The sequence below is a fragment of the Lontra canadensis genome, unplaced genomic scaffold (genome assembly GCF_010015895.1).
Source record: "Lontra canadensis isolate GAN:19392208 unplaced genomic scaffold, GSC_riverotter_1.0 scaffold3, whole genome shotgun sequence".
Taxonomy (NCBI): domain Eukaryota; kingdom Metazoa; phylum Chordata; class Mammalia; order Carnivora; family Mustelidae; genus Lontra; species Lontra canadensis.
The window spans coordinates 30,539,020-30,563,611 of record NW_022630997.1 but is presented as its reverse complement, the minus strand read 5'-3'; the positions used below and the strand labels follow the sequence as shown (position 1 = coordinate 30,563,611).

Below are 24,592 nucleotides of genomic sequence, written 5' to 3'. Positions count from 1 at the left end.
GAAAATGTGAAACTACGGAGAAGGTAAAAAGAACAGTAATTACCAGCGGATGGTTGGGGAAATGGAGAAGGAGGGACACGTATATGGAACAGAGAGGATTTTTAGGGCAGTGAAACTACTGTATGATACTCTACTAATGAATATATGTCATTATAAATTTGTTCAAACCCATAAAATGTGCAACACCAAAAGGGAACATGAATGTCAATGATGGATTCTGGGGGACAGTGATGTGTCGATGTAGGTTTATCAGCTGGAACACAGGTACCATTTTGGTGGCTGGTGCTGATGATGGGGCAGTCCATGCATGTGTGGGGACAAAGGAGTACATGAGATATTTCCCATTTTCCACTCAATTTCACTACAAACCTAAAAGTACTGAGGATCTTAGACCCAGCTAGGACTATGTCTAAGAGAAGAAGTCAATATGGAACTAAGAAAAACCCTAATGCAAGCATTGGTTTCTATGTCATTCATTAAAAAGGAAGATCAGAAACAATGGGGACAAGAATAATGGTATTACCCCTTACACGGTCCTTCCAGGTGCTGCCCAACAGTGAGAGGATAGAGAGGTGAGCAAAGGTCCACCCCTGTGAGGTGTACCGCGTAACCACCCAAGGGTCATTAGGTCATTAGGAAGGCCACAGGAAGACATCTGCCATCAAGTGGAGAAGCAGAATGCAACTCAGACGTGGCTGTTTGCACCCTTGTGAAGGTCCCCACAGGTCGTGGGGACTGCACCCCAAGGAAAGCTGTTGTGCCATGATGATGTGATTAAGGAGATTTATTTTTATACCAAAATGTCTTTGTCTCCATTTTTAAAATGCAAATGTAATTATGTCACTTCCCTGCTTAGAATTCTTCAGTGGCTCCCAGTCTCTCACTGCAGTGGTTTCCAAGTTAATTTTTTTTCCCCAGCACTAGAACCATTTATCAGACAAAATATAAGTCCCTTCAGAGGGCACAGGAGGTTCATCCCAGATCTGGCTGGCGGTGCTGCCCAGCCTCCCAGCTGCATTAGCTAGTGCCACATAGCGGAAACCCACTCCTCTAGCTCCCTCAACAACACAGACACAGGGACAGGCCCTCCTGTCTGAATCTCCCTGACACCCTCTGATACACCCATCCCAGTGCCTGACACACAGCAAAGCAAGGCCCCAGAAGTGAGTCCTGGCTGGGATTTCACTAGCTTCCCCAGACGCACGGGGGTGCGATCTTTCTCACCCAGGGGTGGAAATAACATGGGCTTTGCAGGGTTAGAGGGCTTAGATGATACCAAGCATGGAGCGGGCCCTCTGTACATGAGGACTGAGGGAGTGGGGGCCCAAATGAGAGCGTTTGGGTTATATGCTGCCTTTACACATACACATAAAAGGGAAAAGTCTGCCTTTGGGGTCATATGAGGACAGCAGAGAGCATCTTGGAACCGCGCTGGTCCACAGCAGTGAGAGAGATCGAGGCTCCCCAGGATCTGGGGAAGGAGCTGGAGTGGAGGATGTCTGATCAACGAGGACATATCCCATGGCAGGCAGTGGTAAATGCTATGAAGAAAAATGCAGCAGAGTGAGGGCACGAAGAGGTCTTTGGAAGACTCTGGACATGGCAATATTTTCGGAAGATGTACTGGAGGAAAACAACATGGTTCTAGGATAGTCTAAAAAGCGTTTTTCAAACTGCAGCTTCTAACACACTAGTGAGGTAATGACTAATAGTTCAGCCATTAATAGCCATTTAATAGCCAGCATTTTGTAAAATGAACTAGAAGAGAATAGTAAATCCCTGTGTATATCACATATAGAAAGGGTGCATCTTGTTTCTTAAACTTTTGCTTCAATTCTGTTCTCTGTACGTGTGGGGGGCTATAACATAACAAAACATAACATAACATTGGGCTATAACATCTACCTTTTTTGTTGTTGTTTTATCATGGATTGTGGCACAGAACACTTGAAAGCCACTGTTCTCAAGAACCATTTTAACTTCTGAGCTTGTCCTTGCTCTTAAACCCAGTTACTGAGGCGAAGCAGGCAGGCTGAGATATCATGCACCCTTGCCCTCTGCACCCCACATTGTGTGAGGACTAAGACCACAGATCTCTGCATGGTGTCCACACTCGGTGGTGGCTGCAGCTTTCCCTTCTCAGACTCCAGATGTGTCCATTTGCAGGGCTGTCATGACAAATACCACAGTCTGGGTGTCTTAAATGACAGAAATTTATTCTCTCAGCGTTCCGGAAGCTAGAAACCCAAGATCCAGATGTTGGCAGGTTGGTTCCTTCTGAAGCCTCTCCCCTTGGCTTGCAGATGGCCACCGTCTCCCTGTTTCTCCACAGGGCCTCTCCCCTGTGCTCCAGCAACATGATGTCTCTCTGTGTGTCATAATCCCTTCCTACATGGACTCCAGTCAGATTGGACTAAGACCCAACCAGAAAGCCTCATTTTGACTTAACCACTTCTTCAAAGACCCTATCTCCAAATACAGTCGCATTCTGAGTACTAGGGGCTACAGCTTCAACAAAGAAATTTTGAAGGAACATACTTCAGCCCAAAACATGAGGCCAGACCCAAGTGATACCAGCAGACTCAGATCTCCAGCCAAATACAGCTCTTTTGGTCACTAGGGATGTAGTATGGCTGACCACTAAGTGCTCACTGCTGGCAGACATATACTTTTAGCCATGTGCCACCACTTCCTCTCTTTCCGGAAATGGATGCCATCACTCCTCCCTCTCAGTTCACGCATTTGCATAGTGTGAACTCTACCCTGGTTCTCAAGGTGACCATGTAACTCAGGTCTAACTAATCAGAGCATGTCATCTCCCGCCACAGTGATCAGCTTCAGTAGACACATGACATCCTATCAGAACTAATGAGATATAAATACAGGATTTCCATGAGAGAGGTAGAGAGAGGAAGAGAGAGGGAGGAAGAGAAGGAGAGAGAGGAAGTCCCTCCCTTTGTGCAAGAAGGGTAGAATCCAGAGGCCACTGAAGGCAAACCTGTAGAGAAGAGCACAGCCCAGAGATGCAGGAAGCCCAAGGCCTGCTGATGTCCTTTGAGTCCCAATGCTCAGCAAGCCATAGATATGGCTGGGACCCCAGCCCTGGAGGCTAAAAGGAGAGAGGAAAAAGCTACCAAGTAAGCAATAAGAGGGCTAGAAGCCATCAGAACGGTAGGGAGGACCTGGACACTTCATTCTTGCAAAACAATAAATTACATGTTGTATTCAAGCCAATCTGAGCTTGATTTTCTGTCATTCATTATCAAGACATCACTGAATCATCACTTCTCCTGGTCAAGAGGTGGGAAGGAGATGTCAAAAAGCACCAGAGGGTGGGGGTGGGAAGTTCCTTCTACTTGTAGAGAGACCAGAAAGTTGTGGGGTTGAGATTGACCTTGGAAGCTGGGTAGGGTGGGAATGGCTGTAGATACTGCTGGGAAACATGCAAAGGCCCAGGGGTATAGGGATTAGACCTTGTATGTTTTTCCTTTTGAGCAGTGGATTCCTCCTTCACACAGTCCTCAGGGCCTTTCTTGAGTATATCTTCTTCAAGTTAAGCTCTTCCTAGAGTCACCCAGCTCTTGTCATGTGACAATGGCAATATCCGCCAAGAGAAAGACTGGTGGGCTGGTGGGGAGCCCACCTTCCTTGCTTTTACCTCTCCATTTTTACTGATGCAGACTCTATGCTTGGATGGCATGTTACATAGCTGGCTCATATGACTTAGTCTCAGCTGAGGTCTGTTGCCAAGCCCCTTTCCCCTCGTGTGGAACATGTGTGGGGTGTTTGGGAACCCAGAGCAAAGTTGCCCAGCCCTCTGTCACAGCTCACCTGGCTGCTCCCTCTTTCCTGTCTGGTTCATCCCCCCCATTTTGAATTTTAAATAAGTAAGTGAATATATTAATATTATCGCTCCCAATTTTGATGTACCTGCAAATTAATAAGCAGTAGACTCTACTAAGTCCCTGAGGACAGTAACACAGGACCATCACAGGCAAATTCTATCAAAGAAATGTATGTGTGATTCTGCTGCAAGGACAAGGGCTTGGCCAAGAAGATTAGAGACTTTGGTGGGAACTCAATAAATTAGTAAATTATTGTTTTAGGAGAATGCTTAGATTAGAACTATATTCCAATGTATACACTTGACTTGTTCAACTTTGTATCCTCCAGAGCCTAGTGAAGAACATTCAATGAAAGATGGATGGAGAGGCTCCTGGGTGGCTCAGTGGGTTAAGCCTCTGCCTTCAGCTCAGGTCATGATCCCGGGGTCCTGGGATGGAGCCCCATATCAGACTCTCTGATCAGCAGGGATCCTGCTTCCTCTCTCTCTCTCTCTGCCTGCTTCTCTGCCTACTTGTGATCTCTGTCTGTCAAATAAATAAATAAAATCCTTAAAAAAAAAAAAAGAAGGATGGATGGATGGATGGATGGATGGATGGATGGATGGATGGGTATTTGGGTGGATGGATATACAGCTGGATAGGTTGTTAGATGGATGGACGGGTGGTTGGATAGTTAGACAGATTGTTGGGTGGATGGATAGGTGGGTGGATGGGTAGATAGATGGTAGGATACCATTTACCTCAATCTTAGTGGTAGATGCTAAAACACTTCTCAAAGTCCCAGTATCCATATTTCTAATAGTTCCCCTTTTCCCATAATTGCTTCTCCAGTGACCCCACCATGGTGTTCACCCCATCAGGTTTCCACCCCTACCTCCTCAGGGTAATTGCCAAATTCAGCCTGCAAGGCAAGGACCGCCAGCTGCAGCAGGGTCTCATCATTGCAGTAGAGCTTCTCCTCCAGGATGTCTTTCCGAAGCTGCAGATAAAATTGATGTCTTGTCTGGCTGTGCCTGGGAAAGAGATACAGGAATAAGGGCCACTGAAATGCTGAGGGGGTAAAGAGAACACTAAAACCAGAGGGTTTTCTCAGTCTGGGAATCAGGGAAAGGACAAGAGATGGGATACGAGCCAACAGAAACTAGAGGGCAATGTCAGTAAGATGAGTGTGGTCTCCTTTATCCACATCATGCCTCCTGCCATGAGTTGAGGACCACTATGTGCCAGGCACTTGACACAACGCTCACAGAGATGTTAGTTGCTGTGGTTCAAGTGAGAAAACTGATATTCAGGTGATATTTTTTGTAAGCAAAGGACCAAAGAGGCAATGACCCAACTCCATAGTCATACATTGCCCTTTCCTCCAACCCTGATCCCTGGGCTGCTGAGGGAGGGTCGTGTTGGGGTCAAGGGAGAACTTTGACTTTGAGTGGACCATGTTTGAAACAAAGGGGCAAGTGCTCATTTTGACCAGGCCCCAAACACTGACTTCCCCCTCTTCTGTCATACTGGAATCTAATCAGCAAGATCAATCACAATGACTGTTGTTATTTACATGCAATTTACAACTCTCCAAGCACTTACTATCCATTATCTCTAACTCTGACATCAGCCAGCACAGACCCAGGTCCCTGAAGGAACAAATGAAGAATTTTGGAGCACTCACTGGAGTTGCACACAGAAACTGACAAAGAACTTTATCCTCAGAAAGAGAGTGAAGGTATTCGAGAAGGTCTTCTTCTGGGGCTGCTCACCCCAGCCTTCAGGGGCTATTTTGCACAACCTGGTTTCATTGTCCAAGAAAAAGAACTCTTCCCCTGAAATAAAAGTCGAGAGGGAAAAACAGTCAGGCAAGTACCACCCCTTTAGACCCTCAGCTTTGAGCTCTTCCCAGAAGGGTCAGACAGGAGACACCTGAGGGCAGGAGAAAGCAGGACACCTGTCCTGGTCATCTGTCACCATAGGACCCTTGCTGAGTCTGCGAGGGGCCAGGAGTCAGAAACAAAAAGGAGAGAGTCAAGGAAGAGGAACTCAGCTCCAAGAGCAGAAATGTGATTATTTATCTCAGAGAAGATATCACTTGAAAGCTGCCTTCCAGCTACCGCCTGTGCAGATAAAATGAAAAACAAGGGAATGAGTATTTATTCTATTCCTGCTATGGGCCAGGCCCTCTGTCTCAACTGGACCAACCCAAGCTCCCCCAGCCATGGGCATGATATAGACTCAATGTATGTATCTCCCCAAAGATCTTACCCCCAGTGTAACGGGGGTAAGGTAGAGCTTCTGGGAGGTAATTAGGTTTATCTTGGAATTAATGTAGTAAAAGGAAGAGACCAGGGCTCACTCTCTTTTCCAGGTAAGGACAACATGAGAAGGTGGCCATCTGGGAGCCAGGAGCAGAACCCCAAATCTGGCCATGCTGCAACTCTAACCTTCGACTTTCCAGGCTCCAGAACTGTTAAGATATAAAGACCTGTTGTTTAAGCCACCTAGTCTACAGTATTTCATTTAGCAGCCCCAGCAAACTAAGACAGGGCATGAGTGGAGTCATCTTTACCTTCTGACCTGAAAGTGGCCAGCTTGGAAACTCCAATCCATGTTCAGGACTTGAGCTCCTACCGAGTCTGTCCTCCAGTGCCTCCCGAGCTCCTCCCATCGGGGATGGGAGAACAGAAGAACACGAAGATGAGGACTCCTAAGCAAGATGGGCTGGCAGAGCCAGAGTTGAATCTGAAAGCCCAAATGATCCCCACCCCACCTCCTTCCCATTATCCCACACAGTAGTTAAAGAGCTTCGACAACAGCAAAGGTATATCTGCGTAGACGGAAATAGGAGCCCCTTAATGGAAGGGCAGCAATGGGAAGAAGGGAAGAAGGCTTTCCTTCAGGATCTTCATAATGGACTCTTAACTTGGGCTCCTGGGTGGGGTGCTGACTTCCCATCAGTCCTGTATGATTGTTTGGAAATTTAAATTTTTTTTTATTGTGGCCCAATACACACAATAACAAATTTACCATCTTCACCATAGTTAAATGTACAGTTCAGTACTATTAAGTATATTCACGGTGTTGGAAAGCCATCACCACCTTCCAGCATGCTTCATCCCGTGGAATTGCAACTCTAAGCCTACCAAACCCATCAAACCATATCTCCCGATCCCCACAGCTCAGCCCCTGGCAACCACCATTCTACTTTTTTGTTCCTACGATTTTGACTATCCTTGGTACTCACACAGGTGGAGTCATGCAATATTTGTCTCTTTGCAAATGTTTTATTTCACTTAGCCCAACATCCTCCAGGTTCACCCATATTGTCACATACACCGGAATGTCCTTCCTTTTTAAGGTGGAAAAGCATTCCATTATATGTAGAGACCACAGTTTGCTCGCACATTCATCTGTCAAAAGACACATGGGTGGCTCCCACATTTTAGCTGATGTGAACAATGTTCTTACAAACATGGGCGTAAAAATCTCTCTTGAAGACCCTGCTTTCAATTATTCGGGGCATGTGCACAAAAGTGGAATTGCCGGGTCATGTGGTAAAATGATTTTTAATTTTTTGAGGAACCACCACACGGTTTTGCGCAGTGGCAGCACCACATCGTATTCCCGCCTACCTGGAAATGCTTTCAATGTTCACTTGTCTGACACCAGTGCTTTGAGATGGACCAGCCACACCCAGCTGTTTCCCTCACGGAAACCCGCACTATCTTTCACACACAGTTTCATTATCATCTTCTGCGCTTCCTTGACACTTTGCAATGAGTCCTTGAAGCCTTCCCCCTGCTAACGGACGCCTAGATGTGCAAGGTGATGTGTCCCAGCCTCGAGCAATTTTTTTCGATATCTGGGTCACCTGAAGCAGCAGGTCCACTGTGGGCTGTCCAGGAGCCACTCACCTTTCATGTAAGCCAAGCCAAAGTAGGTGAGCTCCCTAAGGTGGACAAAGGACATGACAGCGCTGAAGACGGCTCCCGCTGTTGACATAATGTCACATTTCACCTCCAGACGCTGCCCACTCAACAGCACCACGCAGAGGTCCCTGAGAGCCAAATAGGATTTCCCTTTTTTGGTCTGAAAACAATAGATAGTGTCAACTGTAATAATAAGTACACGACATGGAGTCTTTGCAGTGGCTGGCTACTGTGCTAAGCACTAGGCATGCATTGTCTCACATCGTGACAAATAACCCTAAGAAATAAGAAGTTAGGGTTCCTACCCAGCAGAGGAGAGATGAGTTTCAGAGACAGTAAGGGACCTGCTTAGTAGGAAGGGACGGTAAGAATAGCAAGGGATGGTGCCAGAGTTACTAAGAGGCAGAACTGGACTCAAATCCACACTCTGCCAGGCTCCTCAGGGGCCATGAAGTCTCGGAGGCCAGTCTACATGCCTCTGCTTGCTTGAAATCCCAGCCGCCCCCTGGGCTCCGCTTCCTAGGAGGACTTAGGCTGCTCAGGGCCATCCTACATGGATCAGATGTCGCAGGGGTGTTGATCACCCTGAATCTGTTCCTCCAGGGATAGCCCTGGAAGAAGAAAGAAGAGGGGTGGGCACAGATTGGTGAGGAAGTTAAAGGCTAAGGGGATTGCTCCGAATCCAGACATTGGTCACCAGAGCCACATCCAAAGATGAGCAGCCGTCTGCTTTCTTGCTTCACCCTGTTCCAATTAATTCCAGATTCATCTGCCACCACAGCCCCATGCTGACCACAGTCACCGTTGCTCAGTCACCCAGAATGCCCCATCATTCTACCATCATAGCCCACAGCCCAGCCAGAAACCTGGCCCAGATCTCTCCTGACAAAGTCCTTATTAAAGGACAGTTAAAGATGGACACTGGCATGTGTGACTTTATGGCCACACCTTATCCCCTGTGGCACCCAGGGGCAGGCCTCACACTCCAGACCTGAGGACCCTATGGGAGATTGTTCCCATATGACCCGGGGCAGGGCTGATCACACTCCGAGGCTCCCTGATGAATCAGCTGAGAGAAATGTGGGGGCCACCCCATGTGCTCGAAGAGCCCTCTCCTTGGGTTTAATGCTCTACAACTGCCCTCTTGAAATTCTTAATAGTTGTGTCCTTGAACATGTGTTTTTCTAAGTGAGGTCTAATGGGACAATGGAGCTACACATGGGGCTTCCATGGCCCCACTTGACAGAATGGTTCTAGCAGCTAACTGGTGCTCCAGCCCACCTCAACCTGGCCCTCCAACTCCCCCTTTCTACTCTCCACCCAGGGAAGCCTATCACTCCCTTCCTCTGCAGAGGGCTGGCTCAGGAAGGGTCCTAGAAAAGAACACATGCCCCCAAGACATCTCAGAGCAGGGCATAGAAGTGACTGTCCCCACCCTGGGCTGGGATCACCAAAGCTCTTTCAGTGGGTCTTAACAGGGCCAAGCCTCTCACCCACCCCCAATCCAGGCACCAAGTGCCTCTCCATACAGAGGTTGAATCTCTCGGGGGTCCACAGTCTTCCCAGGACTGGGAAAGCAGGGCTAAGGGAAGGAAGACTGACTTTTCCACCTGACACTAGACAAATGCAGATATGCTAGGATGAAAGCTGCACGTGTAAAGGACCCTCTTGTGTTCACATTAACAATCTGGGGTCTGGAGTAGTGCCTGGCACATGCTAGATGCTTAAACAATATTTGCTGACCCGTTAAGGTGACAAAGTCGAGCTGAGTCTGGAAAGACAAGCAAGGCTGAGCCAGAAGTAGCAGAGGGCTCCTGTTTGAGGAGAAGAGGGAGTACTGAAGGACAGGAAGCAGGAGTGTGACTTAGCTCAGAGCTCTGGCAGGAGTCTGGAGGAGAGAGCGAGCACCCCAGCCTGAAACCGCCGTTAGAAGTCAGTCAGCCTCCAGGACTGCCCAGCAGGGTGGTTCCCTCACCACCCACTACCCCTGCCCATTTATCCCAGCAATTACCACAACTGAGCCGGGTAGATGCAAAGTCACCGGGACCTCTCCAGCCAACAAGATGAACTCAGGCCTAGAGAACTGGGAAAAACATTCAAGAGTCACTCATGGTACAGAAGAGAAGTCACATCCCAGGGGGACTGGCTCCCCAGCTCTTGGACTGGGCTGCCCCAATGCACTCACCTCCCCTAACCCTCTAGCAGCACTCCCTTCCTGGGAGCCAGCAGGAAACAGGCTTCAGGGAAACGGGGCTCGATGGGCTGGGGTGTAGCGGGGGGGGGGGCTCAACAGAGCTCAACTCAGTGAAGTTGGGCATCTCAAAGCAGACGTCTTAACAGTGGGTACAGTGCTCTTGGTGCTGTCCTAGCTCTTAAACTGGGTGTCTGCTTCATTGTGTGTTTCATAATTCACACATCATTACATCATCTTTTGTATATATCAAAATTATAAAACACATTATATAATACAAATGTATGTTATATGCTAGAGATTTTCTAAAGCAAAAATACCTCTAGATTTCGATTGGATGAATGTTTTTCTAGCTCTGTATGTTGAATCAATAATGTGCACGGGCAGCTCTTTCCAATTTCACATTGTTTGTATCATGCTTGTGATGGGGAGATACTTTCATACCTATCATTAGTTACATGCAGCTATCATCCTGTGGGGTGCATAATCTCAATCCATTTGTCAGAAAATTGGGGCTCCAAGAGGTTAAGAAGCTCACCCAAATCTAAGAGTGATAGGATTGGGTAGGTCTACTAATGTGCCCCCCAAGGATACCAACCAGACTCCTGCTCCAAAGGCCAAAAGACCAGCCAATAAATGATGTGTGTCCTGAGAGAGTCTTGTAGAAGTGTCCTTACTTAGTGATCATGGCAAAAAGCCAAAGAAGAGGAAGGTGTCCCGGACCCTGTCTACCTGAGAACGTGGGAGAGTGGTCTCTGAGGGCAGCAGGGGCGTGGGGAGTGTGGGAGCCCAGAGCCGCAAAGGAGAGGATGTCCCAAAGCTACTCTAGGCTCAACTCCTCTCAAATTGGCTAAGGAGCTTTAAGCAAATCTCTCGGCAACAGAGAGGCCAACAAACGAAGGCTTTCTGGGGGCATCTGGGTCTGATGTTCCCGAAGGGCTGCAGATGCCCAGACCAAACGCCAACAAAGGCAGCCTCCTCTGTGAACAGCCAGGCAGGGGCTTGTCCCTGCTCCAGGGGACCCTCATCCCTTCATGATTAAACCACAGGGCTTATGTGGTTATTAAAACAATTTTCAGCTATTGACAGTGCTGTTCAAGAAGGGGTGATGCAGGGCTGAAAATCTTGCTGAGGGAGCCTGCCCATTTTCAACGATGGTGTCAGCCACACAGCTCCCCACTCAAACCTCTTTGGAGAGGGTCTTTGGGTCCTCTTTTGCTCACCTTTCCTTTTCTTTGCAGAAAAGCCCTTTGAGAAGGAACTGCTGACTGTGAGGTTTCTGCAGACACTGGGAACATCGAGCCAGAGCTGAGCTGCTGTCTGTCCTCAAGCTCTGGGGGAGCTTCCATTGGCAGAGCACTGGCCAGCAGTCAAGAAGGGGAAAGATGACACACAATGGAAATGGCCACCAGCAATGAAAGCCCACGGTGCGCAGGTGCTCTACTGGACAGGGCACGTCCCCTACTTTCCCTTCGCCCCACACCTAGGGGAAGAGTTACCATGTGTACTTTTCCAAGGAGGTCACTGAGGCTGCAGAGCCACAGGAGCAGGGTGGGGTGTGAGGGGCCAGGTCCCAGTCCATTTCTTCCCCATCCCACAACTCTGCTTTAGCTCACTGTGCTCAGGACAGGCAGGTCCTATGACCCCAGCTCCTGAAGAACTTGAAGCTGGTGATGGGGTCACAGGGGACGCTGACTTTCCTACTTAGAATTTTATATAGTGTTTGAAATGTTTTGGTAAAAAAAAAAAATACATTGTTTATGGAATCAGAAAAAAAAAAAAGCTCTTTTCATTGGGGAAAAAAAAACAGAGTTTTAAATAGCAGGAAAAAAAATTACTATGAGATGAACCCTACAGCATCCAGTCAAGGCCCCAGCTGTGTATGTGATGTCAAGTATTGCCACAGCCCTTGGCTGATGATAGAAGGACAACAAATCAACATGTAAAGAAATAAATACCCAAACTTCAAAATTCCTAATGTTCCAGATGCAGGAAGATATGGTCCCATGTGGTTTTGGAGCATATTTGAGCATCTATGTCAGATTGATTCCAAAACCAGCCACTTTTTCTCCATGACCCATGCCCTGTGCCTCTCTCTTCCTCCATCCCTTCTTTCTCTCTCTCTCAACTCTGCCATTATCATAAGGACAATCCCAGGCTAGCCTACTGGTGAAGAGCCAGGGCTCCCCCAGATAACATCCAGCCACCCCCCCAAAAGTGAAGCTGCCTAGCCAGGCTGTGACTGATCACAGAGCACAAGGGCCTCCAGAAGGGTCCAGAAGAACCTCCCAGCTGAGCACAGCCTGAATTGTCCAACTCACATAAGCAAGAGCTAAATAAACCATTACTTTTTAAAAAACATTGTATTTATATATTTGAAAGAGAGAGAGAGAGAGATGTTGAGAGCATTAGCAGGGATGGAAGGGAGGGGCTGAGGGCATGAGAGAGAGCCTGACATGGCACTCGATCCCAGGACCCTGAGATCATGGCCTGAGCTGAAGGCAGACACTTCACAGACTGAGCCACCTAGGTGCCCCAAAACTATTATTTTTAAACATTGTGTTTTGTGGTCGTTCGTTATGCCACCTCATGGAGCAACAGATAATCACAACATGGAAGCATGGCTTTGTTTCAGAACGGAGACTGAACTGGATTTCCAGAGGACACAGAATGCCTGACAGCACAGCTGCCATCTGACCCCTCATCACCCTGGCTGCACATCAGCTTGAATGTGGGGTTTGCTTTTTTTTATCCACCTGCCAATGGAGTAGGGTCAGCTTTTTCTGGAGCAGCAAAAGTTCTCACATTAGCAATCAGCCAAGAAGCAAGATACAGCAGGTCCCACAAGTGGCCCACACCCTGTACACCTTGCTACTTACCTACTAGCCGAGAGGCTGCAGTGACTGGGGACTGAGGTGCTCGGACCGGGCTCCAGAGAGCTCTGGGTCTCTGTGCTTCTCTCTGAAACTAAGCAAACAGCATGATGGAGGGCATGGGAAGATGTAAAGAGCATGGATCTCTTGAATTGAGCAGCCAGGGGTGTGGATATCAGCATCGTGATTTACTGGCTGTGTGACTTTGGCAAAATTACTTACCCTCTCTGAGTCTATTTGCTCATGTGAGAAATGGGAATGACAGTTCCAGAGAGTCAGGGGAACTTATTTTTTTTGAGAGGGAGAGACAAAACCCAGGGGCAAAGAGTGCCTTGTTTTAGGGACAGCAAACAATAACATTATTTTTTTTTCATTCTCTCTTTAAATTCAATTTAGTTAGCATATACTGTATTATTAGTTTCAGAGATAGTGATTCACTGGTTGCACGTAACACCCAGTGCCCCATCCATCAGGCGCCCTCCTTAATGCCCGTCACCCAGTTGCCCCTCAGATTCAGTTGAATAGTAGAGAACAGTAGAGATTTGAAGATTGTTCAAAAAACAGTTCCTCTAACACAACTAGAGCAACAACTAAAACAATCTTTAAAAGATTGCTTTATTTTGCTCTTATGTCATTTGTTGAAATTTGTTTTATCAAGATGGACAGTTCAAACTCAACTTTAAAAAAGGGTTTATGTTTGATATAAACAGTTATCTCCAGATGATGCTTTCCTGAGGACACACCCTCTTCTCCTTGGAGGCTCCTGGAAGAGGGAAGCCTGCCCGGGTAAACATCTGGCCCACTAGCCACAGGAAACAATAGCATGGGAATGCTTGGGGTGCTGTACCCACCTCTGCAGGGGTGTGGTCGCTCCAGGGCGCCTGCTGCTGGGTCCTCACAGCTCACCTGATGCAGCCTACTCCTGAGCAGGCGGCTTCGGTCCCGGTCCCGCTGTACAGAGTAGCTTCCTTCTGCAGCTCCCCTCCCTACCTGAAGGTCAAGTGCACCACACATCCACAACCCAAAGTCAAGAGGAGACATTTGTATAGACACATACAGACTGGCTGTCAGATTAAGTCAGTTCAGAAGTGTCTGTTGTACACAGAGAGCCCAACAATACACTTTGGCAACCAGAGCGGGCTCCAGACTTCACCACCCACAGGCACCCTAAAAGTAATTCGCTCCCCTCCCCCACTACCAGTGGACCCCTCCACAACTGTGCCTTTGCTCATGCATTCCCCCCACTGCCTAGGGTCTCCCTGCTAAACCCCTCTGTGCCTCTAAGACCCAGAGTTGTGTTCTCTCTACTTCCAAACCTCTCCACTTCTGCCCTCAAGTCAGAGGGAAGTACCCTTTTGTCACCTTCCCTCGTCGCCTTACTTCTACTTCTACATCATATCACATTTTCTTGTTTGTCCATCTCCCTGACCTCACCGTGTGATTTGTGCTTCACTGTAGCTCTTCTGGTTCTTTGAATAAAAGCAACATGTTCAGATGCCAAGACAGAGGGATCCAAGAAGGAGGACAAGATGGAAGAGACATTTTCTAAATGACTGGGGGCAGCATGCACCCCAGCGGTCCCCTGCTCTCCATCCACATGGCCCCTGCATTAGTCTTGGTCTCAGTTCTCCAGCCTGACCCCTGGACAAGTGCACAGCTACCCAACCAGTCTCCAACCCGCCCCCCTCTGGTTCCTCTGAGATGCAGACCTCTTTGCATTTATATCCCAGGCACCTCACTGGCCTCTCTCCCACACCTTCCCTGCCTCACGGGGGCCAACGCTGACACAATTCCTGCTCCAGAAACCACAACCCACCTTCCGTGGGGCCAGGCTGAGGCTGTCTCCACCTGAGATCACCTCCAGGCTGGGCTTATCAGCCATCCTGTCTTCCTTCCAGCATTCCCCCTCTCCTAGAGGCACTTCCACAATAAGTAGCATGCATGGGGGTGCTTGGGAGGCACAATCGGTTAAGCATCTGGCCTTGGTTTCTGCTCAGTTCGTAATCTCAGGGTCGTGAGATCAAACCCCGCATCAGGCTCTGCGCTCAGCATGGGGTCTGCCTGAGATTCTCTAGGCCTCTCCCTCTGCCCCTCCCACCCATGCTCTCTCTCTCCTTCTCCAAAATAAATAGATAAATCTTTAAAACAAATAACATGCATAAACATCACCATTTCTGGCTTCACTTCAAGGGAACCCAACTTAAGCCAAATGCCTACTATGTGTCAGCTTCTTGCTAGATGGTGGGGAATGCACAGGACAGCAAGCAACACGGTGTGACACGCGCAACACGGGGACTCTCGGCAGACACAGGACAGCAGAGGGAGGGAGGAGCCAGGGACTGAGGGCACCGTCAGGGAAGGCTCCTTGCAGGAGACCTAGTCAAATTTTGATAGGGGAGCTGACTCGTGGGTTATAAACACAATTGCTTTTTTACATAAAGGGCTCTTTGAAAGATCCCGAGAGTCTCGGCCACATTAGAAATCTGGGCTTGCCCGAAAGTCTTCCCCGGTGCTGCCCAACAGAACCACCATGATGAGATTGTTCTTTATCTGCCCTGTCCAGCAGGCTCATCAGCAGCCACATGTGGCAACTGAGCTCTTGAAATGTGGTCGGTGGGATGGAAGCATTGAATATTTTATTTTATTTCATTTCAATGAACTATAATTTAGCTAATTTAAATGTTAACAGCTACCTGTAGCTAGTGTCCCCTGGGTTGGGAAGCACAGATCTCCACTGACCTCAGAGATGGTGCCCAGAACTAAGCCGGCCAGCCGTTGGACATGGAGATTGGCAGACGCTGGGTATACAGCCACCTCTTTCCGATGAACCCGACAGGCTTCCAGAACTGACTGCAGGGGCAGACGCCTGCGAGGCTGGTCTTCACACATAGTCAGCAGAGTGGAGTGCAAGGGCTCATGGAGCCGCAGAGGCTGGAGAGGAAAGGGGCTGTCTAAGAAGTCTGGAGAGCGGCTGCCGCTGAGCCCAGCGCCTTGTCGGGTGTGCAGTGGGGACTCCCGGACATGGAGGATGGGGACTCCCGGACACGGAGGATCTCATCACCACTAGACAGATGCCTGCCCCTTCTGGAGAGTTTAGGGACGGACACAAGCTCTGTCACTGGGGCCACAAAATGCAGAGCAATTATCTCTGCGCCAGTTGTGTGAAGTTGGCTACTTTCTAGTCTGGAATGTTCTTTGGTGCATAGAGAGCACAGACATGTGCCTGGAGTACTTATGAAGAATAGGTGCTTGACAGAATGAATTTCCACCGATGCCAAGCACTCAGCTCAAACCAGGGATCAGGGGCGCCTGGGTGGCTCAGTGGGTTAAGCCGCTGCCTTCGGCTCAGGTCATGATCTCAGGGTCCTGGGATCGAGTCCCGCATCGGGCTCTCTGCTCAGCAGGGAGCCTGCTTCTCTCTCTCTCTCTCTCTCTCTCTCTCTCTCTCTGCCTGCCTCTCTGTCTACTTGTGATCTCTGTCAAATAAATAAATAAAATCTTTAAAAAAAAATAAAAAAAAAAAAAACCAGGGATCAGCCTTCAACTCACACCCACCTGGGAAACCTGTCAAATTATTTCTCGATTACGTCTCCAATGTAATTACTTCTCAAATTACTTCCTCAATTACTTTCTACCGAATTACTTCTCAGATTATTTAGGTGGGTCTCACTGGTATCCATCCCCTAGAATATGAGTTCTGGGAATGTAAGGATTGTGCTTTTTTCCCCTTTGGAATCTCCAGTGGTCAGCACAAGGTCAACAATCATCGGAAGAACTTTATGTCACATGTACCCATCAAGCAAAAGAAAAAAAAATTTTATTAAGCACTTTCCTCATGCATTTCAGTGGCCACCATTTATATGCAGAAGCCCTCAAAATCAGACTCAACATCGGTCTTTTTCTCACACTCCCCGTACTGCAAGTCATTTTCAATATAAAGGCTGCACTACTATTTCTGGCCATCCAGCACCAATTGGGAATCCCCATCTTCAAGTGTAAGAGAGATACTGTGTCCTGGGGTCAGGCAGCCAATCCAAGCGCCTCAGACGTGCCCAGAGCCCCAGGCTACTGGAACTGCAAGGTGGCAGACACTCCCTGCTTTCAAGGACTTCACAGTCTGATGATAAAGATGGTCAACTCAAGGGTCAAGGACTTTGGTCTTGGAAAGTACAAGATATGGTAATAACACAGCAGAAAAGATCTAACCCAGCCTGGGAAGGGAGTCTGGAGATGGAGGAAAGAACTTGAACTAAACCTCAGAAAGCACACTGGGGTTAACCAGGAGAAAAGTGGGGGAGTGAACCATGATAGAGGGAGCAGTATATGCAAAGGGGGGCATGTCTGAGAAGAAGGGGGCTATGGACAGGACAGAGCCCAGGGAAACAAAGGGATAATGCAGGGCCCCTTGTTCAAATCTTCTCAGGGTTTTAAGCTGGTGACATCAAAGCATTAAATCAAGCATGGGCCCTTGTAAGTGCAGGGCAATCTACACATGCCACACACCCAGGAAGCCAGCCTGGATGACAGCAGAGCTCCAGAGAAGAACCTGATCCACAGGTAAGAACCCCAATTGGAGCTCCAGGTATGCCCTGCTGAGAAGTAGAACCTAATCCCATGGGTCATGGCAAGCTAAAAGAGATTTCACATGAAGAGGGATGAGAACAAAAAACACCAGGAAACATTGGGATGTTGAATTAGAGAGGACAAAGGCGAGAGGAAAGAAGGGAGGGAGGGAGGGAGGGAGGGAGACAGGACGGGGTTCTCTAACTCACTGGTCTCTTAGGAATTCTTATAGTGTCAGATGAGAATTTGCACACACACACACATTCTGTAGTCAAAAATTTTATACAGTGCTATGATAGAGTTTAAAATTTCCTTTGCTTTAGGCTTCCTCAGAGTCTTTAATAAATTACTCTGCCAAATCTCTGAGAGGAATCTATCGTAGCCAACATTTTCCCAAATTTGTTGAGCACAGAACCATTTCTCAGGGAAGCATTTCACCTCAGGAAGGGCTGCTTTCTACATCGGTATCTTCGTTATCTGTATAACCCTCTAGACTTGCTACTTCCTCTGAGCTTGTAAGTCTTGCCAGTTCTAGATCGTGGCTGGCTGCATTGCCATGCTAAGCAGCATTCTGAGGTGCTTTCTGAACTCAGCAGGAGGCCCTCTGTGATGGGCCAGCAGTGCTTTCCTAGAACCTAGGAGGACTGAGTGGTGGCACGTGGTTCAAGAGATGTGATCCCCATCCTGAAGAAAACCGTTAATGAAATCCAAAGAATGACCTGGCAAGACTTGGCATTTCTTGTTTACAGACCTGATCTTGTGGGACGTGAAAGCCTGCTGACCAGTAGAGGGTCATGCCCAAAGAATACACGTGCATCTGCCCAAGACAAAAAAACACCAGGTTAGATTGCCATCACCTACATTATTAGGTGGTCATGCAAACAAAGCACCATTCCAGTTGCACGCGCAGCTGGCTAGCCTCACAACCGTCTGCGACTCCCGTAAACTTTCCCGTTTCCCTCCTACTCTTGTGGCCTAAAGCCCCAGGGACCATAACACCACACTTTGGCAAACGATGCAGAAGTCTGTTAAGGGGCATTTGAGAGCACCTTTGCTTTACTGACAATAAGAACGCAGGTAGCTCGCCCCATCTTTCCTCCTTTTTGCCTTGCCCACTGATGGGATACGTGGAACCACCACATATCCTGGTTCCTGAGACAACAGGTGTGAGAGCAAAATGCCAGCAGCAGAGGAGGGTGGGATGGAAAGACACGGCCAGGGTCCTTGATGACGTTTACTGAGCTGGTGGCCAATCCTCAGACTTCCTGTGAAGCAAATCCTTACTGTATCTGTGGTTTCAGCCTCTGTATTTTAGGCTTTCTGGTCCGTGTAGCCAAAGCCCTCTGTCAGTGACAACCTATGGGGTGGCCTGATTTAAAAGCACCATGTGCTGTCAGAGAGCGACACGGTGAAATGGAAGGGCAGTATCTGACTTCTCCGAGCCTCACTTGCCTCATCTTTATAGTGGGGGTTCTGCCTGACTACTCATGAGCATTGAGTAAAAAACACCTGGAAATGGTAATGATAATTATTGTTACAATTACCAGATGCAGAGCAGTTACATGGCAAGCTGGGCTCCAAGACTTTTACTTATATTAACTCATTTCATCCTCACCCCAAATACTGTCCTGGGAGGTCAATATTTTAATTGTCTCCATTCTACAGAAGAGACAAACCAAAGGCAACTTACGGCACTTTCACAAAGAAGACCTAAAGCCTAAACTTGAACCAGAGCCCCTGCCCGGGGCCTTGGCTATGTTGCCTCTGGTTCATACTAAGTTCTCAATAAATGCTTATTTATTATTGTGGTGGGGCTTCTGCTATAACTGACATCAGAAAGTCAGATCCCACGACTCTGGCTGTGGCATCTCAGCCAAGGCCAGACGGGAGGGGGCACCACCAGGGAGACCCAAACAGAGGGACTGAGACGTACCCATGTCTGTGTCTAACACAGGAGTCCGGGGATTCATCCCTGGGATTCTGTCCGTGTAGGAAAGGGTGTTGGGGCCTGGAGGGCTGGGAGACTGCCTGTGCAGGGACAGAGTCGGGGCCACCGCAATGGGGGATGTGCTGCTTTCACTGTTGGGATCTGACTTGGAGAGGTGAGGCCACCGAGGCCCTGCTCTCCGAACCCAAAAGAAAAGCAGCTCCAGTTCCAGGTGCCTCCTGCGAGGGCCTGGACTCCGTGCTGTACTCTTCCCAGGAAAGGACTGGAAGAAACAGAACTCACTGAGGAAGTGCCTGCTGTGCCCTGAGTGTTGTGTGCCTGCCTTACACTGCTCTCTCCCTAGAATTTCTTCTTTTTAAAAAATTGAAAATAATAGGGGCTGCCTGGGTGGCTCAGCTGGTTAAGCGACTGCCTTTGGCTCAGATCATGATCCCAGAGTCCGGGGATCGAGTCCCACATCAGGCTCCCAGCTCCATGGGGATCTGCTTCTCCCTCTGACCTTCTCCCCTCTCATTCCCTCTCTCACTCTCTCTCTCTCTCTCAAATAAATAAATAAAATCTTTTTAAAAAATAAATAAAATAAAATAAAATTGAAAATAATGTTTACTAGACTTGGTACTATTCAGAAGCAAAACACATCCATGGAAAAACTGAAATCATCACTGATGTTGCTATCCAGAAATGATCACTGCAGACACCTTGGTATATATATTTTTAGAACTCACCCTCTCTCATCTCTGTCTCTATCTCTGTGTGTGTGTGTGTGTGTGTGTGTATTCAATGAGCATCACATTATACATGCATATGTTTAAGTTCTTTTCAAGCCATTCTATAAGCCCCTACAGCCTCACCTTAATGATCTCTTACTTACTGGACATGGAGTTGGTTTCTAATTTACCACTAATGTCAACAATACAACAGTAGACATTGCTGCAGCAAACTCACTCTTCACTCATGCCTTAGGACAAATTCCTAGTTGAGGATGTTTTAGGGTTTTGTCACACACTGCCAAGGGTACCAGTGTCCCAGACCATTTACCCACAATTTTCCTAACACTTTTTTTTGAGTATTTATAGTAAGCTGATGGATTGGGTCATATGAATGAACCCATTTTACAGATGCAGAAACTGGAGCTCAGAGAAGTTGACCTGTCATCATCTAAGAGCTAATACACTGCTGCCCCCCCCCAAAAAAAAAGAGAGAAAGAGAGAGAAAGAAAGAAAGAAAGAAAGAAAGAAAGAAAGAAAGAAAGAAAGAAAGAAAGAAGAAGAAAGGCAGGCCTGGGAATAAAATTCTTTCAACCTATTCTGTCTCAGTGTTTCTTGGGGCTAAGCCAAGAGCTGGGACACCACCCCCAGGACAGGTCCAATGTTCTAGAACGAGGCCTTTCCCCCGGACAGGCCCAGAGGTGCTGCAGAGCTGCCAAACACCTTACCTGAGATGCATCAGACAGCTCTTCATCACTTTGTCCCTGTAGCAGTTCAGGGGCCTTGAAAGGAGCAGCCGCTATGTGAGAAATATGGTCCTGGAAAGAAAGACTTCCGGCTGCAGACAGTAGGGCTGACCAGGGACAGACCACATAGTCCGAGGAATCTGAAACCAAGGCCATGATGGGAGTATAGAGAAGGGACCACTGTCTGGAGGGGCAGTTTTGAGACTGTGACCAGCTGGTGCCCCCGGGATGGACTAAGAGCAAGACCCATGGAAACATAAAGTGAAATAAATTCAACCCTCCCCCAGTCTTCCCCCCGCCAGGGAAAAAGGAGTGAGGAATCACAAGGAAGATGAAACTGAAGGTTACAGGTGCACAGCCTCCTAATCTCCAACACTGGGACTTGCTACTCGTGTGATCTCGCCTGGGGCGCCTCCACTGCGGTCCTGCGGCCCCCAGGCACGTGTGACTTCAGAGCTGATATCTGAGTGTGGGTACTCGGTGTTTGTTCCAATGACCCACGAAATGTCTGGCCACTCCAAACTCCTCTCTCCATACCTGCTTTCTTCAGCATCTGTCCTTTAGAGCTAGTGCGACCTGCAGCTTTCTCAGTAGAGGGCGCTGGAAAGACACCGCGGGAGGAGGAGACCCCTCCTGCTGTTCCCGGGGCGCTGAGCGCGCGTGAGGACGCCCCAGTGACGCGCTGCACCACGCGCAGGAGCCTCAGCCCGGCTGCCACCTCCCGGCCCGGCCTGGCCAAGTGATCCTTCCGTCTACACACATCCCGCGGGCTCCAGGCCATCTGCACGCACAGACTTCCAAAGGTGTGGCTCCCCGGTACCCGCGTCCACCCAGGGGGTCACCCGGCCCGTGTGGGCGATTCCTGTGCCTCGTTTGTCCAGTAATTGCTGGCCACTTCTAGCCGGGGAGAGCAGCGGAGTGCGCCGTCACTGTGGGCTCCAAGCACAGCAACTCCAGCCCATCTGAACCCCAAGCTGGGCAAGGGGCTTCCCTTCAAAGTCTGTGCCTCACTGGTGCAGCCCTCAGCCCTGGGGACCATGTAAAATTTTCTCCTGTTACAATTAGTCCTCGGTCGGAATTTAATAATTCTTTCTCCTCTTTAGACCAACTAGTATGTGGGTTCTCTATCCCCTGCGGGGACACAAGGTGACACACCACCAAGCAGGGTTCAGCCTGGGGTTGTCAGCTGTCCAGGTTGCTGCTCCCTGCCTCCTGTCTCCTTATGCTGCGATGGTCCCAGTGTGGGGAGAGGCCCCGATTGCTACAGCCCCTGTCTCCCTAGAAGCAAGGCCTTTCTTTCAACTCTCCTGTGCACCAGGTCCAAGAGCCAAGCCTGCCTTCCTGGTGCAGCTCCAAAGGTAGGTGTCCTTTGTCCACCTGGTAACACATCTGAGAAGCAGCAGCCAGAAATGTGTTTGGGAAGTTTTGCACTCAACTCGCTGTGATTTACCTGCCCCAGACACTCTCTCTTACCTTCTCGGAGGTCTTCTAGGAGCCGCTCAGCAGCTAGGGACAAGAGGGACCAGATTTCCTCCTCTGACAGAGCTTCGCCCCTGACCTTCAGGGCACTGGCCAGGGTCACAGAGGCTGGGCTCATGCCTGCAATGACACGTATGTGGCAGAGTTTCCGCAATGTCCACAAGCACATTGGGGCCACACTCACCACTTCAGCCCCAGCACCATCCAGGCCCCTCCGCAGCTTGAAGCACCATGCTTACATCTCCTGCATCTCTGGGGCTGCGCACACAGGAGGAACTACAGAAATGCTTATGGGGGGAGCTGGCTAGGCCGGCCGCTGATTCAGTGAATGAGCAAATAAACTCCCAAGTGAAGGCTTAAGGGAATAAATGAATGAACAAATGAACCCCGAGAAGGGCCCCTTCCTCTGAGCAGGGCCTGTGCTGTTCAAGACAGTTAGCCATGCCCAGGGAGCATCCTTTTCCCGAGCTCCACTCTATCTGGGAAAGTAGGTTAACAACATTGTTTTATCTCCGATGCATGATTCATGTCTTTTCCTCTGCCACATGCAGAGCTGGATTTGGTGCCAGTGGCAGCTCTGTCTATAATGACCCCCAACACCTGCAAGAAGAGCGAAAATCAGTAGATGGAAGAGCAAGCCCTGTGTTTTGAAAAGGAGCAGACTCACAAGAAAGCACGGTGCTGCTTTGCTGGAGGAGGGATCAAGAAGGCTCGTCCTCTCCTTCCTCTCTTCTTAGAAGGGCTCCTTTAAACCAAAGCTGACATTTACTTGTCTGCCCCCCCACCTCCCCCACCAAACAAAGCTGTCACCAACTAATCGCCAGCCCCAGGTTGGGTGGCATCAGGAAGAGGACAGGCAGGCTTTTACTAATCCATTTACGTCACTGATCTTTTCTACAGCCTCAGGGCAGGTGGGAGGGCTGTGTGGGGAGCAGGGTGGAGAGCACATTATGGGCCCCTCATCTCTCCATCCAACATGGCTAATCCAGGCTCTCCACTGGCCAGCAGCTCAGCTCCCTGTGTACCCAGGAAGTCCCACCTCCTCCAGCCTCAGGAAGAGAAATGGATTCCTGAGAGCAAAAGCTTTGCACTTCCTTCTCTCCCTTGGGGACCAGAAGTGTGCTGCAGCCAAACCTGGGCAGGAAGCTTTATGTGGGAGAGGTCGCTTACAACAAGGAGTCTGCCAAGAAAGTCTGTGGTTCCCACTGACAGACTGGAAGGCAGTCCGAGGTCACCCAGGTAAAAAGTAATAGATTCTAAGCTAAAGGGCAAGCCCTCTCTTGTCTTTCTTTTTAGTTCCTCCTACTTCTTTAACTAAACTTTGCTCGAGACATAATAGGGACTAGGCACTCCCATTCCACCGTATGTTTCTAGCTCTCTGCAGCCACAATGAAAGGCTAGTTATTAGAGAAAAAACAAACAGACAAGATTATGATTCTCAAATAGGTAATTTCTGAATCTCAAAACATCTCATGAAATACTGAATGTGTTTTCTTTTCTTTTCCTAATCACTTTATGACTAGGAAAAAATTGCATTAGAAGTATTTTAGGCTGCTGTGGTATATGGTGAGTGAAGACCATCATTTCAAGATGGTAACTCAATAAAGGAAAAACAGCCTTTTCAACAAATAGTGCTGGATCCATCATGGAAAAAAAGAACTTGTATCTTTTATAAAAAGTAACTCAAAACGAGTTACTGAGTTAACTGAGCCACCCAGGTGCCCCTGTAGTTATTTTTTTATTGTACTTTTAACTTATTTATTATTGAGGTATAGCTGATACCTCTGATCATTTTTAAATTGGGTTGTCTTTTTTACATTGAGTTGTGGGAGTTCTTTCTATAGAGATGATCCCCGACTTGTAATGGTTTGAGTTTATTCAGGTTCTAGAACTAGGCAAAGAGTTCTTAGGCTTGATTTGACCACGGTGCAAAAGCCACACACATTCAGTAGAAAACATTCTGATCTTTTTCTGAGCTAGTGATATGCCCTACATTCCTCTCTCATGACAAGAGCAGGAGAAGCTTCCTGTCAGGCACAGGGATATGAGGGTAAACAACTGATAACACTTGCATCCATTCTGGTTATCGCTTTCAGACACTATTCAATAAATTACATGAGATAGTCAACACTTTATTATAAAGTAGGTTTTCTATTAGATGATTTTGCCCAACTATAGGCTAATCTAAGTGTTCTGAGCACAGGTCAGGTCGGCAAGGCTAAGCCATGATGTTGGTTGCAAACCTAAGAACTTTTTGCCTGGTCCTAGATCCTGAATATTTCCTTTGATGTGTTATTTTGTAAAAAAAAAAAAAAAAAAAAAA

At 48.3% G+C, this 24,592-nt stretch overlaps 1 protein-coding gene across 1 annotated transcript in view; it reads right to left on the bottom strand.

The window, feature by feature from the left end:
• Positions 1–24,592, bottom strand: part of FRMPD2 (FERM and PDZ domain containing 2) — an 88,602-nt gene that overhangs the window by 51,571 nt on the left and 12,439 nt on the right. Inside the window, exons 2-12 of the mRNA XM_032838069.1 lie at positions 22,264–22,389; positions 20,773–20,930; positions 18,141–18,206; positions 15,562–15,757; positions 13,678–13,812; positions 12,833–12,920; positions 11,177–11,312; positions 9,774–9,845; positions 7,748–7,922; positions 5,512–5,662; positions 4,720–4,858 (exon numbers count right to left, since the gene is read on the bottom strand). Coding sequence (XP_032693960.1) covers positions 4,720–4,858; positions 5,512–5,662; positions 7,748–7,922; positions 9,774–9,845; positions 11,177–11,312; positions 12,833–12,920; positions 13,678–13,812; positions 15,562–15,757; positions 18,141–18,206; positions 20,773–20,930; positions 22,264–22,389 — 1,442 coding nt within the window. The remainder of the gene's footprint in view (positions 1–4,719; positions 4,859–5,511; positions 5,663–7,747; positions 7,923–9,773; positions 9,846–11,176; positions 11,313–12,832; positions 12,921–13,677; positions 13,813–15,561; positions 15,758–18,140; positions 18,207–20,772; positions 20,931–22,263; positions 22,390–24,592) is intronic.